This window comes from Cherax quadricarinatus, chromosome 11 (assembly GCF_038502225.1).
Source record: "Cherax quadricarinatus isolate ZL_2023a chromosome 11, ASM3850222v1, whole genome shotgun sequence".
In the NCBI taxonomy this organism is placed as follows: Eukaryota; Metazoa; Arthropoda; class Malacostraca; order Decapoda; family Parastacidae; genus Cherax; species Cherax quadricarinatus.
In genome coordinates, this window is record NC_091302.1 from 47,174,847 (window position 1) to 47,196,871 (window position 22,025).

At 40.5% G+C, this 22,025-nt stretch overlaps 1 protein-coding gene across 1 annotated transcript in view; it reads left to right on the top strand.

Moving 5' to 3' along the window:
* Positions 1 to 22,025, top strand: part of Cap-D3 (Chromosome associated protein D3) — a 114,816-nt gene that overhangs the window by 40,141 nt on the left and 52,650 nt on the right. The window contains exons 8-9 of the mRNA XM_070084089.1: positions 900 to 1,051; positions 1,951 to 2,107. Of these exons, the coding sequence (XP_069940190.1) occupies positions 900 to 1,051; positions 1,951 to 2,107 (309 nt within the window). The remainder of the gene's footprint in view (positions 1 to 899; positions 1,052 to 1,950; positions 2,108 to 22,025) is intronic.

Here is a 22,025-nt window from a genome sequence, read left to right on the forward strand (position 1 = left end):
TCTTCCATTCTATACAATGAGACCAGGAAAACTAGAATACAACAGTAAATACCATACGAAAATACAGTGCAAAGTCTCTGTTTTAATCCAAAAACACGGTGAAAGTTATTTTTTTCTCATTACTCACTGTTTGCTGCAGGATTTTTTTTATACTGTGCACACTGACCACATAGACCCATTCTTTCATATGTACACCTACCAGCTTTCTCTTGCTAGATTTGAGGACGCTAGAATTTATGCGTACTTGTACGTCAAAAACCCTGGAGCGTAAGCTGTACCAGTACGGCCGAAACCCTGAAAGGGTTAAACCTACCCCATACATCTTCGACCCCATTGCCTATACATACTCCACTAGCCCATCTATCCTCCAATAGTTGTTTATATCTTACCCTAACTGCCTCCTCTTTGAGTATAAACCTTCACCTCTCTCTTGATGCTTCTATTTTCCTTGTATCTCATGTACCTTTTACTCTCACTGTAGCTACAACTAAAAAGTGATCTGGAATATCTGTGGCCCCTATATAAATATGTTCTTGTTTTTATTTATTTTACTCTCATCTCCATGGGGAAATGGAAAAGTATCTTTCTTCCAAAAGCCACTTGTGTCATAAAAGGTGACTAAAATGTCAGGAGCAAGGGGCTGGTATCCCCTTCTCCCATATATTTTTTTTTTCAGCATTGGTTGTCTCCCACCAAGACAGGTGTGACTCATAAAAGAATGGAAAGTTCTTTCTACGTTTAGTAATTTATACAGGAGAAGGGCCACTACCTTCTTACTCTCGGGATATTAATTGCTTCTCATGACACCTACCTTGGTGGGAAACAGCTGGTGTGTTAAAAAAAAAAATTGCAATACACAGTAAATAATGTACAGATGATGAATAATAAAACTTTTACAGGCTCTAGCTGTGGTTACATTAGGCAAGATGTGCTTGCAACATGAGGATCAAGCAAAGCGCATCATTCCTGCTTTGGGAAGAATGCTAGACACAACTAAATATTCAGCTCTCAGGATAAACATTGTCTTCACCTTGTCAGATATGTGTGTCAGGTAGGTATAATATTGAAACCTCTCCTTTGAGTTTAAGCTTTCCTATTCAAGATATTGTAGTAGGTATTTTTTCCTAGAACTTACCTTGCTCTCTCTCAGAGCTCTAAGCATGAGTGTTGTGCTAGTAAAGGAGCAAGATTTCATGTCATTCACTGTAACTCCATCAGCTTAGATATCTTTGTTTTTACATTGTCATTGGTCTGGAAACCATATTTTATAGTTACAATTTTTTTTGCTCTTATTGCTGCTGTGAGACCTCTTTTGGCCTAGGTTCCCAAACTTAGGGATTAATTCTAAAGAGAGCTTTGAGATCATGTTGAAGTCTAGAATAGTTAGCTTTAAATTTTCTTCAATGGCTTTTATAAAGACTTGCCTGTAGTTGTCGCTTATCCTCAGATGAGACTAATCTGTTAATATCGGCCAATCACCAAGCAGCTAATCTGAACAAAAAGATATTTCGTTCACTGAATTTAAAAATATTTTGTGGTCACAAATTTATTTGTCCGGTTGAGGTGTGCGAAAATATGGGTATTGGTAGCACTGGGTTTTGGCCAATTTTGATGGTATCAGCATTGACAGGTAGTGGTAATGGCCTAAAATTAAGTATGAGTATTTGTCAAATAAATTTTGGGGTTGTCCTGTCAGTGCATATATTACAGGCATGTTTAATTGTGCAGTGAAAGAGCTGCTTGCAGCATTTTGGATATTTCTTTTCAAGCCAACATAATTCAGAATAGAGGTGGTGATGTTTTAAATTAATATCTTCGCCTGCTGTAACTAGTGTGTAAGTGGTCATCGGATATGGCCCTGGTGGACCAGAATAAGTGCATTATATGTATACCTTATACTGCCTTTTTATTATGAAAATTATACCTTTAATAATGTTTTTATTCATACAGGTATGCAACTTTAGTAGATCCTCTGATGCCTCAGGTTACAGCTTGCCTTCGTGATCCAGATATTAAAGTTCGCCGTACTACATTGACCCTCCTCATCAACCTATTACAAGAGGATTACCTTAAACTGAAAGGATCATTCTTTTACAGAATTTTACAGGTAAGATGCACATCTTACCTGAGGGTAGTGTGAGGGGAAGTCACGCGCGGTCGAGCTCCGTCAAAAATTACTTTTCCTGATAGTCCCAAGTGGGAACAAAGGGCGGGAAATAAGCGTGTGCAACCATAAAGTGATATACTTCCTTGTGAACCAACATAAAAGGAATATCAGTGAACACCAAATAGAAAAATATGGATTACAGTGTCACATGGAGAGTGCTGGTTAGAACAACGGTTACTCTGGAAATAAGCCTGACCAGCACTAGCGAACTATTGCCAGATGTCGACACAAGTGGAAATAAACAAACAGATATTGAACTATCTGTAAGTAATATGGCGAGTGACATATATATGTGTAGTGACATAGTGAAATAAATTGTAGGTACGAGTAATCTAAATTATCCCCAGTACAGTGGACCCTCGCCTAACGCTATTAATCCGTTCCTGAGAGCTCAACGTTAGGCAAAATTATCGTTAGCTGAATTAATTTTCCCCATAAGAAATAATGGAAATCAAATTAATCCGTTCCTGACACCCCAAAGTATGAAGAAAAAAAAATTTTTATGCACACAAACTGAAGAAGACATGCACAGTTACATGACACTTACCTTTATTGAAGATCTGGTGATGACTGATGGGATGGGAGGAGGGGACACTGGATGGTGTTAATGTTTGGAGGGGAATCCCCTTCCATTAGGACTTGAGGTGGCAAGTCCTTTTCCGGGGTTACTTCCCTTCTTTTAATGCCACTAGGACCAGCTTGAGAGTCACTGGACCTCTGTCGCACAACATATCTGTCCATAGAGGCCTGTACCTCCCGTTCCTTTATGACATTCCTAAAGTGTTTCACAACATTGTCAGTGTAATAGTCACCAGCACAGCTTGCAATAGCTGTCTGAGGGTGATTTTCATCAAAAAAGGTTTGCACTTTAAGCCACATTGCACACATTTCCTTAATCTTTGAAGTAGACAACTTCAATTTCTCTATCCCCTCCGGAGCAGTTTCTTCAGGTCTGGCCTCTTGCTGTTGAAGATGATCCAGCAGCTCATCAGTGGTTAGTTTGTCATTGTCCTCCTCCACCAACTCTTCCACATCCTCCTCACTAACCTCCAACCCCAAGGACTTCCCCAATGCCACAATGGATTCCTCAACTGGCATAGGATTCCCAGGGTTAGCCTCAAACCCTTCAAAATCCCTTTTGTCTGCACATTCTGGCCACAATTTCTTCCAAGCAGAGTTCAAGGTCCTCTTAGTCACTTCCTCCCAAGCCTTACCTATAATGTTTACACAACTGAGGATGCTAAAGTTATCTCTCCAAAACTCTTAGAGTCAATTGAGTTTCTGAGGTCACTACAAAGCACCTTTCAGACATAGCTTATGTGTACAGTTTCTTGAAGTTTGCAATAACCTGCTGGTCCATGGGCAGCAGGTTATTGCCACGTCTGAAGGATGACCAGGAGCATTGTCTAATACCAGGAGGCACTTAAGGTCTAATTTCTTTTCAATTAGGTAATTTTTCACAGTGGGGGCAAATGCATGGTGTAACCAGTCATAGAAAAAGTCCCTAGTGACCCATGCCTTACTGTTTGCCCTTCTCAGCACACAGAAATTAGCCTTGAGGACATTGTTTTTCCTGAACACTCTGGGAGTTTCAGAGTGATACACCAATTAACCCCTTCAGGGTCCAAGGCCCAAATCTGAAGTGGTGCCCCAGTGTCCAAGAATTTTCAAAAAAAAAATTTGTTATTTTTTCTTACGAAATGGTAGAGAATCTTTTTGTGAAGGTAATAAAACAAAAAGTACGAAATTTGATGGAAAATTGACGAAATTAAGCTCTCGCGAATTTTGATGTGTCAGCGATATTTGCGAATCGGCGATTTTGCCGACTTTGACTCCCATTTTAGGCCAATTACATTATTCCAGTCAACCAAATTCTTAGCTATTTCACTAGTATTACTTCTATTCTATCGATTGAGCACAAGAAATCGCCAAGTCAACTGTTTCAACTACAAATTAAAGTGATCGGAAATTGTTAATTTGGCCAATTTAACACAAAGTTCAAAATATTCCAATTTCAAAATAGGGTCCAGAATAAACAATGTAGGTATTCCTGGAACTAAACTAACATTTCCTCTGTTCATTAGTTACGTTTTGAGGCTTTACAAATAAATTCCATTTTGATTTTTTATTCACATAATGTATTTTTATTCACACCAAAAAATAGAAGATTTACTGTTATGCAATACTGTAATAATTGTATAAATATCATCACCATATTTGTGAATGCATATTAGACCCACCAGCTGGCGTGTATTAGACGTGTGAGGTCGTTTGTTTACTCTTGAATATCGGCAAAAATTTAACATTTCTGCTACTTTGAGCTCAGTTTCAAGCCATTTCCAGTGCGAAAACCATTCAAAATAATCTCTATTTCTGTAATATGTCTTCCATTCTATCAAATGAGACCAAGAAATCGCAAATAGAACTATAAAAAACATACGAAAAAACACTGCAAAGTCGCTGTTTTAATCGAAAAATCATGATTTCAGTTTTTTTCTCTCATTATACACAACGTACTGCAGGATCTGTTTTATGTGGTGCACACATACTACATAGATGTATTCTCTCATATCTAGGCCCAAATGTACCACTCACAGTTTATCAGAGTGAGCTGAGCTCATGACGTAGATCTACGGTTTGGACCCTGAACGTAAAGCCGTAGATCTACGGGACGGACCCTCAAAGGGTTAAGGCTTCACTTTGCAATCACCACTAGCATTAGCACACATCAACAGAGTAAGCCTGTCTTTCATAGGCTTATGTCCTGGGAGTGCCTTTTCCTCCTGAGTAATGTAGGTCCTGCTTGGCATTTTCTTCCAAAACAGGCCTGTTTTGTCACAGTTAAACACTTGTTCAGGTTTCAGTCCTTCACTGTCTATGTACTCCTTGAATTCCTGCCTCGGTGGGAGACGGGCGACTTGTTGAAAAAAAAAAAAAAAAATTCAGCTGCTTTGTGGTCCGAACTGGCAGCCTCACCATGCCTTATCACACTATGTATGCCACTACCATTCTTAAATCTCTCAAACCAACCTTTGCTGGCCTTAAATTCACTCACGTCACCACTAGTTGCAGGCATTTTTCTAATTAAATCCTTATGCAACTTCCTAGCCTTTTCACATATGATCGCTTGAGAGATGCTATCTCCTGCTATCTGTTTTTCGTTTATCCACACCAATAACAGTCTCTCAACATCTTCTATCACTTGCGATCTCTGTTTCGAAAACAAAGTTGCACCTTTGGCAAGAACAGCTTCCTTGATTGCCGTTTTTTTGGCCACAATAGCAGCGATGGTTGATTGGGGTTTTGTGTACAACCTGGCCAGCTCGGAGACACGCACTCTGCTTTCATACTTAGCAATGATCTCTTTCTTCATATCTATAGTAATTCTCACCCTTTTTGCTGTAGGGTTGGCACTAGAAGCTTTCTTGGGGCCCATGGTGACTTATTTTGCAGGTGCAATCACTAAAAAGGCTGTGATAATATGAAATGTTCCGATTGTATGCTTGGAAGCGACCGCGGTAGCTGACTTGTAAACACTGGCACCCACGGAACAAGTGAGGCGGGCTCAGGCCGCACGTGGACGCATCTCGAATGAATCACGTTGAGCGAGTTTTTTAGTGCTAGCCGAGGCAAAATTTTTGCGTTAAAATGTATCGCTAGGCGGATTTAACGTTATGCGATGCGTTCGTTAGGCGAGGGGTCCACTGTATAGCGTGAAATATATGGTGTAGCATATGGAAATATTTAAAAGCAACTGGCACTAGCGAACTATTGCCAGAGGTCGAGAGAAGTGGAAATAACGGAGGAATGTTTTCTAGTCAAAAGTAATAAAATGAGTGATGGTAGCATTGAGGTGCAGGGAATCACAGTATAGATAAATTAAGCATACAATGATGAAAAGGCATGAGTCTACTGTGTGACGGGTTTTTCACCGTTACCTCTCCTAAGTTTACTGCTATGGAAGTGCAGGGAAAGTTACCGTAGGCCTAGTGTCGTGTGAACAATATAACCATCCCAGTGTAGTGCAGTGAAAAGAAAAGTGTATCTTGAACGAATGCATTGTATATCCTTGAGATAACCAGTGTACAACACAGTGACAAAATACCAGTGATAAAATAAAAGGAAATAAAATAAAAAACAATTGTGAAGTGTGGCAGTGGTGGGTCAATCTGCTTGTCCTGGTGTTGACATGTGACAAGTGATACACAAAGGTATGAGTTACTACATATAACGAATAGACGAAAAGGATATAAATAGGAGTGATATAGTAAATTGAACTTAAAGATAAGAGTTAATCCTTTTAATCCCGAGTGTAGTGTAAAACTATGGTATAATTATATGGGAACAAGTGCGCAAGTGCCACCCGCACCCCACCTCCAAGCCCCCGCCTCATGCCCCACCCCATTCCCTGGATCCTACCCCCACCCATCCAACAATCCCACCCACGGCCCCCCTCGCACCCTCACCTTCTTTCCACAGACCCCTATCTTCCAGCTTACCACCCCACCGCACAGCCCCCTCCTCCTCGTGTCCCTACCCTCTCCCCAAGGATACCCACCGCCCAGCCCATCCCACCCACCACCAGCCGCACATAATAAATACACCATCCACACATACACCTGTTTAAAAGTAATCATGGCCAGGAATAAAGGCTGTTGTATATGTGAAAAAATCTTTGGGAGAAACATGAGGGGCATTGATGGTTGATTGTGAAATATGTGGTAAAACATCACATATATCATATACAAAGCTTCATGCAACAATGACAAATGACCAAAAACAAGAAAGTCATTTTTGGATTTGCCCCAGTGAAAGGGACAGCTGGTTAAGCATAAGACAGGTCCTGAAAAGTGAAAACCTAGAAAGCATTAAGGAGCTTGCCAGAGTTATACAAAGAGTGGAAAATGGGAAAAGGAAAAAGAAAAGGAGGAACATGCAAATAGATGTGATAACCAAGGAGTGAAAGTAAGAGAAAGAGTAGAAAACGTCATACAGAGCAAGTCGGAAAAGGAAACAGGGATACATAACATAGCGGAAAGGGAAAGGGAGGATGAGAAAACTAGAACAGGAACAAACGAAAATGAGCAAAGGGAAGAAATTAGCCTGGAAGAAAGTGAACAAGGGAACTCAGATCAGGTGGCAGAACTTAGGAATGGCACAGAATCAATAAATATAGGTAGTCAGAACATTTGCAGTTACTATTCTAAAGGTATGTGTCTATATGGCAGAGATTGTTGGAATAAACACACCAGAAAATGTGCGAACATGTTGAGGAAGGGAAAGTGTCGTTTCAACAAAGAGTGCAGCAGGCACTTCCATCCAGTAATGTGTAAAGCTTCAAAGCAGTCCAGAGAATGTTATGACCTGAGCTGCCCAGACCATCATGTAAAAGGAATGCGGCACTACAGAGTTAGCAGAGAAAGGGAAATTGAACAGCATTCTTTTTTAGACAAAAAGAGAAAAGATCAAAACAAAGGAAGAGACAAACTGGGGGACTGGTACAGAGAGGACAGGTGGGCAGTAAAATGTGGCGTACCAAACCAGGCATCAGCCCGTCAAGGCCGAATAAGCAAACAAACGCGAAGCCAGTACTGGAGAAACCAGGGGCGTGTACACCAGGGGACATACCAGGTAGTACATCACCAGTGGTACTAATGAAACACAAAGCGAGACAAAACATCTCACTTGGTAATTCCTGCTTCATATTTGCAAATATACAGGGTTTGAAATCAAATAAAAATGACAAGTTAGTTATGTCAGTGGGCTCCTAACAGAAGCAAATGCCATATTCGGAGCATTTACAGAAACACACACAAGGGATGTTTTGGACGGAGAGATAAAGATAGAAAACTACAACATGTATAGATGTGATAGAATCAATAGGTCACAGGGAGGAGTAGGAATCTATGTAAAGGATACTTTCTGTTGCACAGAAGTGCTGAATTCTACAAATGATATAGAAATTCTAGGCATTAAAGTTGAAAATAAGAATTTGGTAATTATCCTAGTATACAAACCACCATCGGCAACCGCTGAGGAATTCACAAATCAGTTAAGTAAGATAGATAGCTATCTGGATAGGCTAGAAAATCCTACACCAAATATTTTACTCCTTGGAGATTTTAATCTCCCTCATGTAAAATGGAAGATGGTACAACGTAATGTTATACCAGAAATATCCCCGGGAAGCACCCTGGCTCAACAGGTACATACCAGGGAACTAATGAGGCTTTGTGAAAAGTACTCTTTAAACCAACAGGTAATTGATCCCACTAGAAATGAAAATACCCTGGGTTTGATATTCACAAACAATGAGGAACTGATCAGAGACATAACAGTTTGCAAAACTATTTACTCTGATCATAACATAGAGGTTCAAACTAGTATTAACTCGGGTAGGAAACTGCATCGCTTAAGTTAGAGACGGGATGTTCAGTAAGTTCAATTTTAACAACCATAGAATTAACTGGGAAAAAATAAACCAAGAGTTATCAGACATACCCTGGGAATCAGACATGAGCACCCTAAATCCCCACCAGTGCCTAGAGAAGCTGAATACAGAAGCATACAAAGTGTGTATGAAACATGTACCATTGAGGAAACCCAGAGGAAGATCAGATATAGAGAGAGAGCATAGGAGATGGTACAGAAGAAGAAAATGGGTTGCTGAACTGCTTAAAACACAAATATGCTACAACAGAGGAAAGATAGACTTAGCAGAGAGATCACTGAATTAGAGCAAAAACTTAGGATGTCATACCTCACAGAAGAGGTACAAAGGGAACAAAAGGCCATACAGGATATTGCAAGAAACCCAAAATATTTCTATTCCTATGCAAAATCCAAGCTAAGAACTACCTGTAGAATTGGACCACTACTGAGAGGAGACTCGTATACTGACGATGAACAGAAAAATGAGTGAAATCCTAAAAGAACAGTATGAGTCGGTGTTCAGCAACCTACTAAATGACAGCAAGGTAGAAAATGCAGAAATATTTTTCACTCCAGAAGAAGGCTGCACAGACCAACTGACTGACATTAGTACAAATCCCATAGATTTCGAAAAAGAAATGGAAAACATGCCCACTCACTCAGCACCTGGACCAGATTCATAGAATGCTCTATTTATAAAGAAGTGCAAAGTACCACTAGCACGAGCCCTCGGTATTCTTTGGAGAAAGAGCTTAGATCTAGGTGAAATACCGGAGGCCTTAAAGAGTGCAGACATAGCTCCTTTGCACAAGGGAGGTAGTAGAGCACTAGCTAAAAAATTACAAACCAGTAGCCCTAACCTCTCACAATCTAAAAATCTTCAAAAGAGTGATGAAACGGCAGGTTACAAATTTCATGGACCACCACAACCAACATAACCCGAACCAGCATGGCTTTAGAGCAGGATGATCATGTCTGTCACAGCTGCTGAACCATCAAGATAGAATTACGGAGGCACTGGAAGACGACCAAAACGCAGATGTGATTTACACAGATTTTGCAAAGGCGTTTGACAAATGCGATCATGGAGTGATAGCACACAAAATGAAGGCCATGGGCATTACGGGGAAGGTAGGCAGATGGATTTTCGGTTTCCTAACACACACAACACAAAAAGTAGTAGTGAACAGGGCAAGATCCAGCATCAGCGAGGTCAAAAGCTCAGTGGCCCAAGGCACTGTCCTGGCACCTCTGCTGTTCCTCATCCTCATAACAGACATAGACAAAAACACCCGGCACACTTTTGTATCATCATTTGCAGATGACACTAAAATAAGCATGAAAGTCAGTACGGTAGAGGACACTGAAAAAGTACAGGAAGACATAAACAGGGTTTTCCAGTGGGCAGTGGAAAACAACATGACGTTCAATGGTGATAAGTTCTAGCTGCTTGGGTATGGAAAGAATGAAGATCTCAAAAGGAGCACTATATACAAAACTCAAGAGGGTCACCAAATAGAATGTAAGGAACACGTAAAAGACCTAGGAATAATTATGTCAGCGGACCTTTCTTTTAAAGACCATAAGACAAAGATCACCACAGCTAGGAAGATGACTGGGTGGATATTGAGAACTTTCAAAACAAGGGAAACAATGCCGATGGTGACACTCTTCAAATCGCTAGTGCTCCCTCACTTAGAATATTGCTCAGTGCTGACGGCCCCGTTCAGGGCAGGAGAAATATCAGAGCTGGAACAAATACAGAGATCGTTTATGGCTCACATTGAGCCAGTAAAGCACCTAAACTATTGGGAATGCCTGCAACTCTTGAACATGTACTCATTGGAGTGGAGGAGAGAGAGGTACATGATAATATATACCTGGAAGGTACTCGAGGGCTTGGTCCCAAATCTGCACACTGCCATAACATACTGGAGTGAGAGATATGGGAGGAAGTGTAAAATAAACCCAGTGAGGAGCAGGGGTGCGGTGGGGACGATAAGGGAACACTGTATCAATATCTGGGGTCCCAGACTTTTCAACATCTTACCAGAAGATATCAGAAACGCTGCTGGAACAAGTGTTGAAGCCTTCAAGAGGAAACTAGACAAGTATCTTCACCAGGTGCCAGATCAGTCAGGCTGTGATGGATATGTGGGGCAGCAGGCCTCCAGCAGCAAGCCTGGTTGACCAGGCGAGCACCAGACGAGCCTGGCCCATGGCCAGGCTCAGAGTAGATATACTCTCGAAATTCTTCAAAGGTAAAGGTAAAGGTATCCTGTATTTTTTTTTTTTTAACATGTTGGCCATTTCCCACCGAGGCAGGCTGATCCAAAAAGAAAGAAAAAACTTTCATCATTATTCAACACTTTCATTATCACTCATACATAATCAGTGTCTTTGCAGAGGCACTCAGATACGACAGGTTAGACGTCCCTCCAAACTGCCATTATCCTAAACCCTTCCTTTAAAGTGCAGGCATTGTACTTCCCATTTCCTTGACTCAGGACCAGCTAAGCAGTTTCCCTGAATCCCTTCACAAAATATTACCCTGCTCACATTCCGACAGCTCGTCAGGTCCCAAAAACCATTCATATCCATTACTCCTATGTAACACGCTCACGCACGCTTGCTGGAAGTCCAAACCCCTTGCCCACCAAACCACCTTCACCCTCTCCCTCTCATCCTGTATATACAGTATATATTAGTTAGATTTTCATACAGTTTCTTTAGTACTGTTTTTCATATATGTATTTACCTTTGTTTTATTTCCTGATTTTCCACAAATATGTGTTGGAGAGTAAGTCCTCATTGTTGTCACACATTTTTGTTTCTTTGTGTAAGCTTTAAATGACTTAACTTTTATTATTACAAAACTAATATGTGAATATTTAGAGTATTAGGTTAGTCATCAATTACTTTGACATGTGGATACAGTTTCAGTGTTGGAGAGTCGTCTCAAGCAAATGAAATTTCTTTAAGAGGGTTTAGTGTCAAATGATTTTGACCCCTTTTATTAATTGATGAACCCTTTAGTAATCTCTGTTTTTGTTTTTGCAAAACTCTTGTCAGTGTTACTTTTCAAGTATTTTTTTTTTAAATTACACCTGATTATCTCCCACCAAGGTAGGGTGACCCAAAAAAGAAATACTTTCACCATCACTCACTCCATCACTGTTTTCTTAGAGGCGTGCAGACATGATGGTTTAGATGCCCCTCCAATCTCTCCATCAGAATATAGGCACTGTTCTTCCTACCTCCAGGACTCAAGTCTGGCTGACTTGTTTCCCTAAATCCCTTCATTAATGTTACATTGCTCATTCTTCAGCATCATGTCAAGTCATAAAAACTACTTGCCTTCACTCAGTCATATCTAAGATGCTCTCATAAGACACCGTGCCAATCATCCTATTTTGCTCCATCCTCTAAATGGCCAAACCACCTCAATAACCCCCCCCCCCCCTCCTCTTCAACCCTGTGGATGATATTTTTAATTACCCCACACCTCATCTCCCAGTTAGGAATTCCCTTCATAGTATTCATGCCACACATTGCTATCAGATACAAAATCTCCACTGTCTCTAGCCTCCTTTTCTCTTCAATGTTTAAAACCTTATGTAAGTGTGTTGGTGCCACTCTACTTTGATAGATTTTCCTTTTTGCTGCCATGGGTAACATTCTTTGTCTCCACAGATGCCTCAGTACACCACCTGCCTTTTTGTCATCATCATTCCTATGGTTCACCTCATCTTTCATTGACCCATCTGCCGACAAATCCAATCCCAGATATCTGAACGCATTCACTTCCTCTATACTCCCTCCTTCCAATCCAGTATCCAATCTTTCATTACCTGAATTTTTTGTATATCAGATTGGAAAGAGGGAGTATGGAGGAAGTGAATGTGTTCAGATAGTTATTGTATTTACTATACTGGCCTTTTCTTATCAGGGTAAGGTTACCCAAAGAAGGAAACACAGTCACAGAGTGCAGGCACTGTACTTCTCACCTCCAGAACTTAAGTTAAAGACTCAAGAAAGAAATTTGCTTTGATCTAAACTGTGTGTTGAATTCTGTCTAAATATACAGTGGTCCCTCGTTTTTCGTAATTAATCCATTCCAGAGAGTGTGACTATTATCGAAATTGACGATTTGTGAAACCATTTTTCCTGTAAGAAATAATGCCCATAAGAAATAATGTAAATACAACTAATCCGTTCCAGACGACACCCAGAAGCATCAACAAAAAATTTTGTTTTTTACCTTAAAAATAGATTTACATGCACAAAAGAATGAACTTTCAACATGACAGTTACTTTTATTGAAGGCTGTTGTTGATGGATGGAAGACAGGGAGGAGGAGAGAGGGAAGAGAGGTTATTATTTGGAAGGGGAATCCCCCTCCATAAGGACTCTAGGTACCAAGTCCTTATCAGGGGTCACTTCCCTAGCTTAAATATAGATTTACATGCAGAAAAGAATGACAAATAAATTTTTTTTTTTTTTTTTTTTTTTTTTTCAACAAGTCGGCCGTCTCCCACCGAGGCAGGGTGACCCAAAAAAGAAAGAAAATCCCCAAAAAGAAAATACTTTCATCATCATTCAACACTTTCACCACACTCGCACATTATCACTGTTTTTGCAGAGGTGCTCAGAATACAACAGTCTAGAAGCATAAACATATAAAGATACACAACATATCCCTCCAAACTGCCAATATCCCAAACCCCTCCTTTAAAGTGCAGGCATTGTACTTCCCATTTCCAGGACTCAAGTCCGACTATATGAAAATAACCGGTTTCCCTGAATCCCTTCACTAAATATTACCCTGCTCACACTCCAACAGATCGTCAGGTCCCAAGTACCATTCGTCTCCATTCACTCCTATCTAACACGCTCACGCACGCTTGCTGGAAATCCAAGCCCCTTACCCACAAAACCTCCTTTACCCCCTCTCTCCAACCCTTTCGAGGACGACCCCTACCCCGCCTTCCTTCCCCTATAGATTTATATGCTTTCCATGTCATTTTACTGTGATCCATTCTCTCTAAATGACCAAACCACCTCAACAACCCCTCTTCTGCCCTCTGACTAATACTTTTATTAACTCCACACCTTCTCCTAATTTCCACACTCCGAATTTTCTGCATAATATTTACACCACACATTGCCCTTAAACAGGACATCTCCGCTGCCTCCAACCGTCTCCTCGCTGCTGCATTTACCACCCAAGCTTCACACCCATATAAGAGTGTTGGTACTACTATACTTTCATACATTCCCTTCTTTGCCTCCATAGATAACGTTTTTTGACTCCACATATACCTCAACGCACCACTCACCTTTTTTCCCTCATCAATTCTATGATTAACCTCATCCTTCATAAATCCATCCGCCGACACGTCAACTCCCAAGTATCTGAAAACATTCACTTCTTCCATACTCCTCCTCCCCAATTTGATATCCAATTTTTCTTTATCTAAATCATTTGACACCCTCATCACCTTACTCTTTTCTATGTTCACTTTCAACTTTCTACCTTTACACACATTCCCAAACTCATCCACTAACCTTTGCAATTTTTCTTTAGAATCTCCCATAAGCACAGTATCATCAGCAAAAAGTAACTGTGTCAATTCCCATTTTGAATTTGATTCCCCATAATTTAATCCCACCCCTCTCCCAAACACCCTAGCATTTACTTCCTTTACAACCCCATCTATAAATATATTAAACAACCATGGTGACATTACACATCCCTGTCTAAGACCTACTTTTACCGGGAAGTAGTCTCCCTCTCTTCTACACACCCTAACCTGAGCCTCACTATCCTCATAAAAACTCTTTACAGCATTTAATAACTTACCACCTATTCCATATACTTGCAACATCTGCCACATTGCTCCTCTATCCACTCTATCATATGCCTTTTCTAAATCCATAAATGCAATAAAAACTTCCCTATCTTTATCTAAATACTGTTCACATATATGCTTCAATGTAAACACCTGATCTACACATCCCCTACCCACTCTAAAACCTCCTTGCTCATCCGCAATCCTACATTCTGTCTTACCTCTAATTCTTTCAATTATAACCCTACCGTACACTTTTCCTGGTATACTCAGTAAGCTTATTCCTCTATAATTTTTACAGTCTCTTTTGTCCCCTTTCCCTTTATATAAAGGGACTATACATGCTCTCTGCCAATCCCTAGGTACCTTCCCCTCTTTCATACATTTATTAAACAAAAGTACCAACCACTCCAACACTATATCCCCCCCTGCTTTTAACATTTCTGTCATGATCCCATCAGTTCCAGCTGCTTTACCCCCTTTCATTTTACGTAATGCCTCACGTACCTCCCCCACACTTACATTCTGCTCTTCTTCACTCCTAAAAGATGGTATACCTCCCTGACCAGTGCATGAAATTACTGCCTCTGTTTCTTCCTTAACATTTAAAAGTTCCTCAAAATATTCTCGCCATCTACCCAATACCTCCATCTCCCCATCTACTAACTCCCCTACTCTGTTTTTAACTGACAAATCCATATTTTCCCTAGGCTTTCTTAACTTGTTTAACTCACTCCAAAATTTTTTCTTATTTTCATTAAAATTTCTTGACAGTGCCTCTCCCACTCTATCATCTGCTCTCCTTTTGCACTCTCTCACCACTCTCTTTACCTTTCTTTTACTCTCCATATACTCTGCTCTTCTTATAACACTTCTGCTTTGTAAAAACCTCTCATAAGCTACCTTTTTCTCTTTTATCACACCCTTTACTTCATCATTCCACCAATCACTCCTCTTTCCTCCTGCCCCCACCCTCCTATAACCACAAACTTCTGCCCCACATTCTAATACTGCATTTTTAAAACTATTCCAACCCTCTTCAACCCCCCCACTACTCATCTTTGCACTAGCCCACCTTTCTGCCAATAGTCGCTTATATCTCACCCGAACTTCCTCCTCCCTTAGTTTATACACTTTCACTTCCCTCTTACTTGTTGTTGCCACCTTCCTCTTTTCCCATCTACCTCTTACTCTAACTGTAGCTACAACTAAATAATGATCCGATATATCAGTTGCCCCTCTATAAACATGTACATCCTGGAGCCTACCCATCAACCTTTTATCCACCAATACATAATCTAATAAACTACTTTCATTACGTGCTACATCATACCTTGTATATTTATTTATCCTCTTTTTCATAAAATATGTATTACTTATTACCAAATTTCTTTCTACACATAGCTCAATTAAAGGCTCCCCATTTACATTTACCCCTGGCACCCCAAATTTACCTACTACTCCCTCCATAACATTTTTACCCACTTTAGCATTAAAATCCCCAACCACCATTACTCTCACACTTGATTCAAAACTCCCCACGCATTCACTCAACATTTCCCAAAATCTCTCTCTCTCCTCTACACTTCTCTCTTCTCCAGGTGCATACACGCTTATTATAACCCACTTTTCACATCCAATCTTTATTTTACTCCACATAATCCTTGAATTAATACATTTATAGTCCCTCTTTTCCTGCCATAGCTTATCCTTCAACATTATTGCTACTCCTTCTTTAGCTCTAACTCTATTTGAAACCCCTGACCTAATCCCATTTATTCCTCTCCACTGAAACTCTCCCACCCCCTTTAGCTTTGTTTCACTTAAAGCCAGGACATCCAGCTTCTTCTCATTCATAACATCCACAATCATCTCTTTCTTATCATCTGCACAACATCCACGCACATTCAGACTTCCCACTTTGACAATTTTCTTCTTCTTATTCTTTTTAGTAATCTTTACAGGAAAAGGGGTTACTAGCCCATTGTTCCCGGCATTTTAGTTGACTTTTACAACACGCATGGCTTACGGAGGAAAGATTCTTATTCCACTTCCCCATGGATATAAAAGGAAAATTAATAAGACCAAGAACTATTAAGATAAAATCAAAGAAAACTCAGATGAGTGTGTATAAATAAATGTGTACATGTATGTGTAGTGTGACCTAAGTGTAAGTAGAAGTAGCAAGACATGCCTGTAATCTTGCATATTTATGAGACAGACAAAAGACATCAGCAATCCTACCATCATGTAAAACAATCACAGGCTTCGTTTTACACTCACTTGGCAGGACGGTAGTACCTCCCTGGGTGGTTGCTGTCTACCAACCTACTACCTACAAATAAATGTAAATAAATGTAAAGCGCTAATAAAATGTATAAATGAACATTTAACATCACACTTACCTTTATTGAAGACTCTTGTTGGTGTATGGCTTATTTATCTATCACAATTCAACTAATATGACATAATAAACAATATTAATAACATAGAAACAAAACATGGAATATACTCTAGAATGAATAAAATAAGTCATTATGTATGTCATGACTGGTGTTGTGTTGGGCTGTTGTTGGGTGTGTAAAGGCCACTGAGAGCATAAGCCGTACGTAATGGTGGTGAAGGCTGCAGCTGAGGTGGCAGTGTTTTCTGCAGCCCTATATAACTCCAACAATATTGGAGGAGTTAGTAGAATTGATGAATCACTGAAGAAGGCACCCTATACCACCATCACATTCACTACCACCCTCTACCACCATCACTACCACCCTCTACCACCATCACTACCACCCTCTACCACCATCACTACCACCCTCCACCACTATCACAACTGCTACCACCCTCTGCCACCATCACTACTACCCTCTACCACCACCACTACCACCCTCTACCACCACCACTTCCGTATTTGTGTTTCTCACATTCTTTACCAAAGGGCTGGCACTAGAAGCTTTCTTTGGAGCCATGGTGGCTTATTTAGTAGTTGCAAGCACTAAAACACATGGAATATTATGAAATTGTATTTGTATAAACGCGTGAGATTGTCCTCACTCACTGATAAACAATGGAACACTGGCTAGGAATGGAGTGTGGGGCCGCTCGAGGCATGCGTACGCGCCTGAGACGAACGACTATTTGCAAGTCAAATGACAATTCGCAAGTCAATGTTTTGACGGGAAAACTTTAAGATTTTCGAAAATTACAACTTCCGATGCTTACAGAAAACGAGGCACCACTGTACCGTGGACCTCCGACCCACAAAGGCATCGTTTAATGAAAAATTCAACTAACGAAGCGTTTAAGCATAAAAATTTTGGTCCGACCAACGAAAAACTCGACTAACATCATTCGTCCCGAACGCGTCCACATGTCCTGCCTGGCCTGAGCGGGCCTTAGCTGCCCTACCTTCAGTTAGTGTGCCAGTGTTTACAAACCAGTGCAGTCGCTTCCATGCATACATTTGGTACATTTTGTATTATTCCAGTAGTTTTAGTGCTTGTAACTGCTAAATAAGCCACCATGGGCCCCAAGAAAGCTTCTATTGCCAACTCTGTGGTAAAAAGGGTGAGAATTACAATTGAAATGAAGGAGATAATTAACCCTTTGAGGGTTTCGGACGTACTAGTACGGCTTACGACCCAGGGTTTTTGACGTACTAGTACGCCTAAATTCTAGCGCCCTCAAATCTAGTGGGAGAAAGCTGGTATGCCTTCATATGAAAGAATGGGTCTATGTGGTCAGTGTGCACAGTCTAAAAAAAATCCTGCAGCACACAGTGCATAATGAGAAAAAAAAAACTTTGACAATTTTTTTGGAATAAAACAGCGACTTTGCACTGTATTTTCGAATGGTATTTATTGTTGTATTCTAGTTTTCTTGGTCTCATTTTATAGAATGGAAGACATATTACAGAAATTGAGATGATTTTGACTGGTTTTACAATGAAAGGTACCTTGAAATTGAGCTCAAAGTAGCAGAAATGTTCGATTTTTACCAAATTTCAAAAGTAAACAAATCTTGCCAAGCGTGCAATACACGTCAACTGGTGAGTCTAATATTCTTTTACAAGTGCACCAATAATATTTATACCATTTTTTACACTAATGCAGTAGTCTGCATAACAGTAAATCTTATATTTTTTGTGAGAATAAAAATTCAAAGTGGATAGCAAAAGAATATAAGAGGGGCCTTGAGACGTGACTAATGACCAGCGGAAATGTCATTTCAGTGCCAGGAATGTCTTTCTTGTTTATTCTTGACCCTATTCGGAAATTGGCATCTTTTGAAATTTGTGTGAAATTGGCAAAATTGCTAAATTCTGACCACTGTACTGGATAGTTGAATTTCATAAATGGTTGGTTTCTTGCACCCATTCGATAGAAAAAATGGAGTTCTAGCAAAATATTCATGTTTTTTGTCGACTAGTACTGTGGAATTGGCCGAAAATGGGGCTCAAAGTGGGCAAAATCGCCGATGCGTAAAAATTGCCGCTAACTTTGCGAGAGCATAATTCCGTAAGTTTTCCATCAAATTTCAAACTTTTGGTGTCTTTATGATCGGGAAAAGATTCTCTATCTTTTCATAAGAGAAAATAATTTTTTTTTTTTTAATTTGGCCGACCCTGAGAACGAGTTTCGGAGAGGGCCTGTCGACCCTCAAAGGGTTAATACGTATGAAAGTGGAGTGCGTGTCTCTGAGCTGACCAGATTGTATAACAAACCCCAATCAACCATTGCTACTATCTTGGCCAACAGAAAGGCAATCAAGGAAGCTGTTGTTGCGAAAGGTGCAAGTATGTTTTCGAAACGCGGATCACAAGTATTCAAAGATGTTGAGAGACTGTTGTTGTGGATAAACGAAAACAGATACTAGGAGATAGTATCTCTCAATTCATCATGTGTGAAAAGGCAAGGCAGTTGCATGACAATTCAATCTAAAAAAGCCTGCAACTAGTGGTGATGTGAGTGAATTTAAGGCCAGCAAAGGTTGGTTTGAGAGATTTAAGAATCATAGTGGCATACACAGTGTGATAAGACATGGTGAGGCTACCAGTTTGGACAAAAAAGCAGCTGAAAATATGTGCAGGGATTCCAGGGGTACATAGAGGCTGAAGGATTGCAACCCCAACAAGTGTTTAATTGTGACGAAACAGGCCTGTTTTGGAAGAAAATGCCAAACAGGACCAACATTACACAGGACGAAAAAACACTGCCAGGACACAAGCCTATGAAAGTCAGGCTAACCTTAATTTTTTTTTTTTCAACAAGTCGGCCGTCTCCCACCAAGGCAGGGTGACCCAAAAAGAAAGAAAATCCCCAAAAAGAAAATACTTTCATCATCATTCAACACTTTCACCTCACTCACACATAATCACTGTTTTTGCAGAGGTGCTCAGAACACAACAGTTTAGAAGCATATACGTATAAAGATACACAACATATCCCTCCAAACTGCTAATATCCCAAAACCCCTCCTTTAGAGTGCAGGCATTGTACTTCCCATTTCCAGGACTCAAGTCTGGCTATATAAAAATAACCGGTTTCCCTGAATCCCTTCACTAAATATTACCCTGCTCACACTCCAACAGATCGTCAGATCCCAAATACCATTCGTCTCCATTCACTCCTATCGAACACGCTCATGCACGCCTGCTGGAAGTCCAAGCCCCTTGCCCACAAAACCTCCCTTACCCCTTCCAACCTTTTCGAGGACGACCCCTACCCCGCCTTCCTTCTCCTACAGATTTAAATGCTCTCCATGTCATTCTACTTTGATCCATTCTCTCTAAATAACCAAACCACCTCAACAACCCCTCTTCAGCCCTCTGACTAATACTTTTATTAACTCCACACCTTCTCCTAATTTCCACACTCCGAATTTTCTGCATAATATTTACACCACACATTGCCCTTAGACAGGACATCTCCACTGCCTCCAACCGCCTCCTTGCTGCTGCATTTACAACCCAGGCTTCACACCCATATAAGAGTGTTGGTACTACTATTTCTTTGCCTCCAGAGATAACGTTTTTTACCTCCACATGTACCTCAATGCACCACTCGCCTTTTTTCCTTCATCAATTCTATGATTAACCTCATCCTTCATAAATCCATCCGCCGACACGTCAACTCCCTTAATGTTGTGTAGTAATGCTAGTGGGGATTGCAAAGTGACGCCTCTACTCGTGTATCACTCTGAAACTCCCAGAGTGTTCAAGAAAAGCAATGTTGTCAAGGCTAATTTATGTGTGGTGTGGAGGGCAAACAGTAAGGCATGGGTCACTAGGGACATTTTCTATGACTCGTTTTATCATGTGTTTGGCCCCACTGTGAAAAATTACCTCCTGGAAAATAAATTGGACCTTAAGTGCCTCCTGGTATTAGACAGTGCTCCTGGTCGTCCTTCAGACTTGCCAGAGCGAATTTCAGGAAAGTTGAGTTTCATAAAAGAAAAGTTTTTACCTTCTAATACCACTCTTCCTCCAGCCCATGGATCAGCAGGTCATTTCAAATTTCAAAAAACTGTACACCAAAGCAGTGTTTCAAAAGTGCTTTGAAGTGACCTCAGACACTCGATTGACCCTAAGAGAGTTTTGGAAAGATCACTTTAGTATCCTCAATTGTATAAACTTTATAGGTAAGGCTTGGGAGGGAGTGACTAACAGGACCTTGAACTCTGCTTGGAGGAAATTGTGGCCAGAATGTGTACAAGACAGGGATTTTAAAGGGGTTGGGGCTAACCCTGATAAGCCTATGCCAGTTGTGTAATCTATTGTGGCATTGGGGAAGTCCTTGGGGTTAGAGGTTAGTGAGGAGGATATGGAAGAGTTGGTGGAGGATGATGATGGAGAACTAACCACTGATGAGCTGCAAGAGCATCTGCAACAGCATGAGGCCACAACTGAGGAAATTGCTTCAGAGGAGGGGAGAGAGAAATTGAGGAAGTTGCCTTCTTCAATGATTAAGGAAATTTGTAGAATGTGGACAAAGGTGCAAGCCTTTATGGAGGAAAATCACCCTGACACAGCTATTGCAAGCCATGCTGGTGACCTTTACAATGACAATATTGTGACCCGCTTTAGGAAAATCTTAAAGGAATGCAAGGTACAGAGCTCTATGGACAGATTTTTGGTGCAACAGAGGTCCAGTGACTCTCAAGTTATTCCCAGTGGCATTAAAAAACAAAGAAGGGAAGTAACCCCGGAAAAAGACTTGCTACCTAAAGTCATTATGGAAGGGGATTCCCCTTCCAAAAATTAATGCACCTCCATCTCCCCTCCTCCCATCTCATCACTACATCTTCAATAAAAGTAAGTGTCATTTACTCTTCATTTAGTACAGTACATTATTTATTGTGTATGTATCCTTTTTCTGTGTAGGAAAATGTATATTTCTTGTGAAAAAAAATTGTTTTTTCATGCTTTTGGGTGTCTGGAGCAAATTACTGTAATTGGATTTCCATTTTTTCTTAGGGGGAAAATGAATTCGACTAATGATAAATTTATCTAACGACAAGCTCTCCGGAACAGATTGATATCGTTTTGTCGAGGGTCCACTGTACTTGATTCTCAGAAC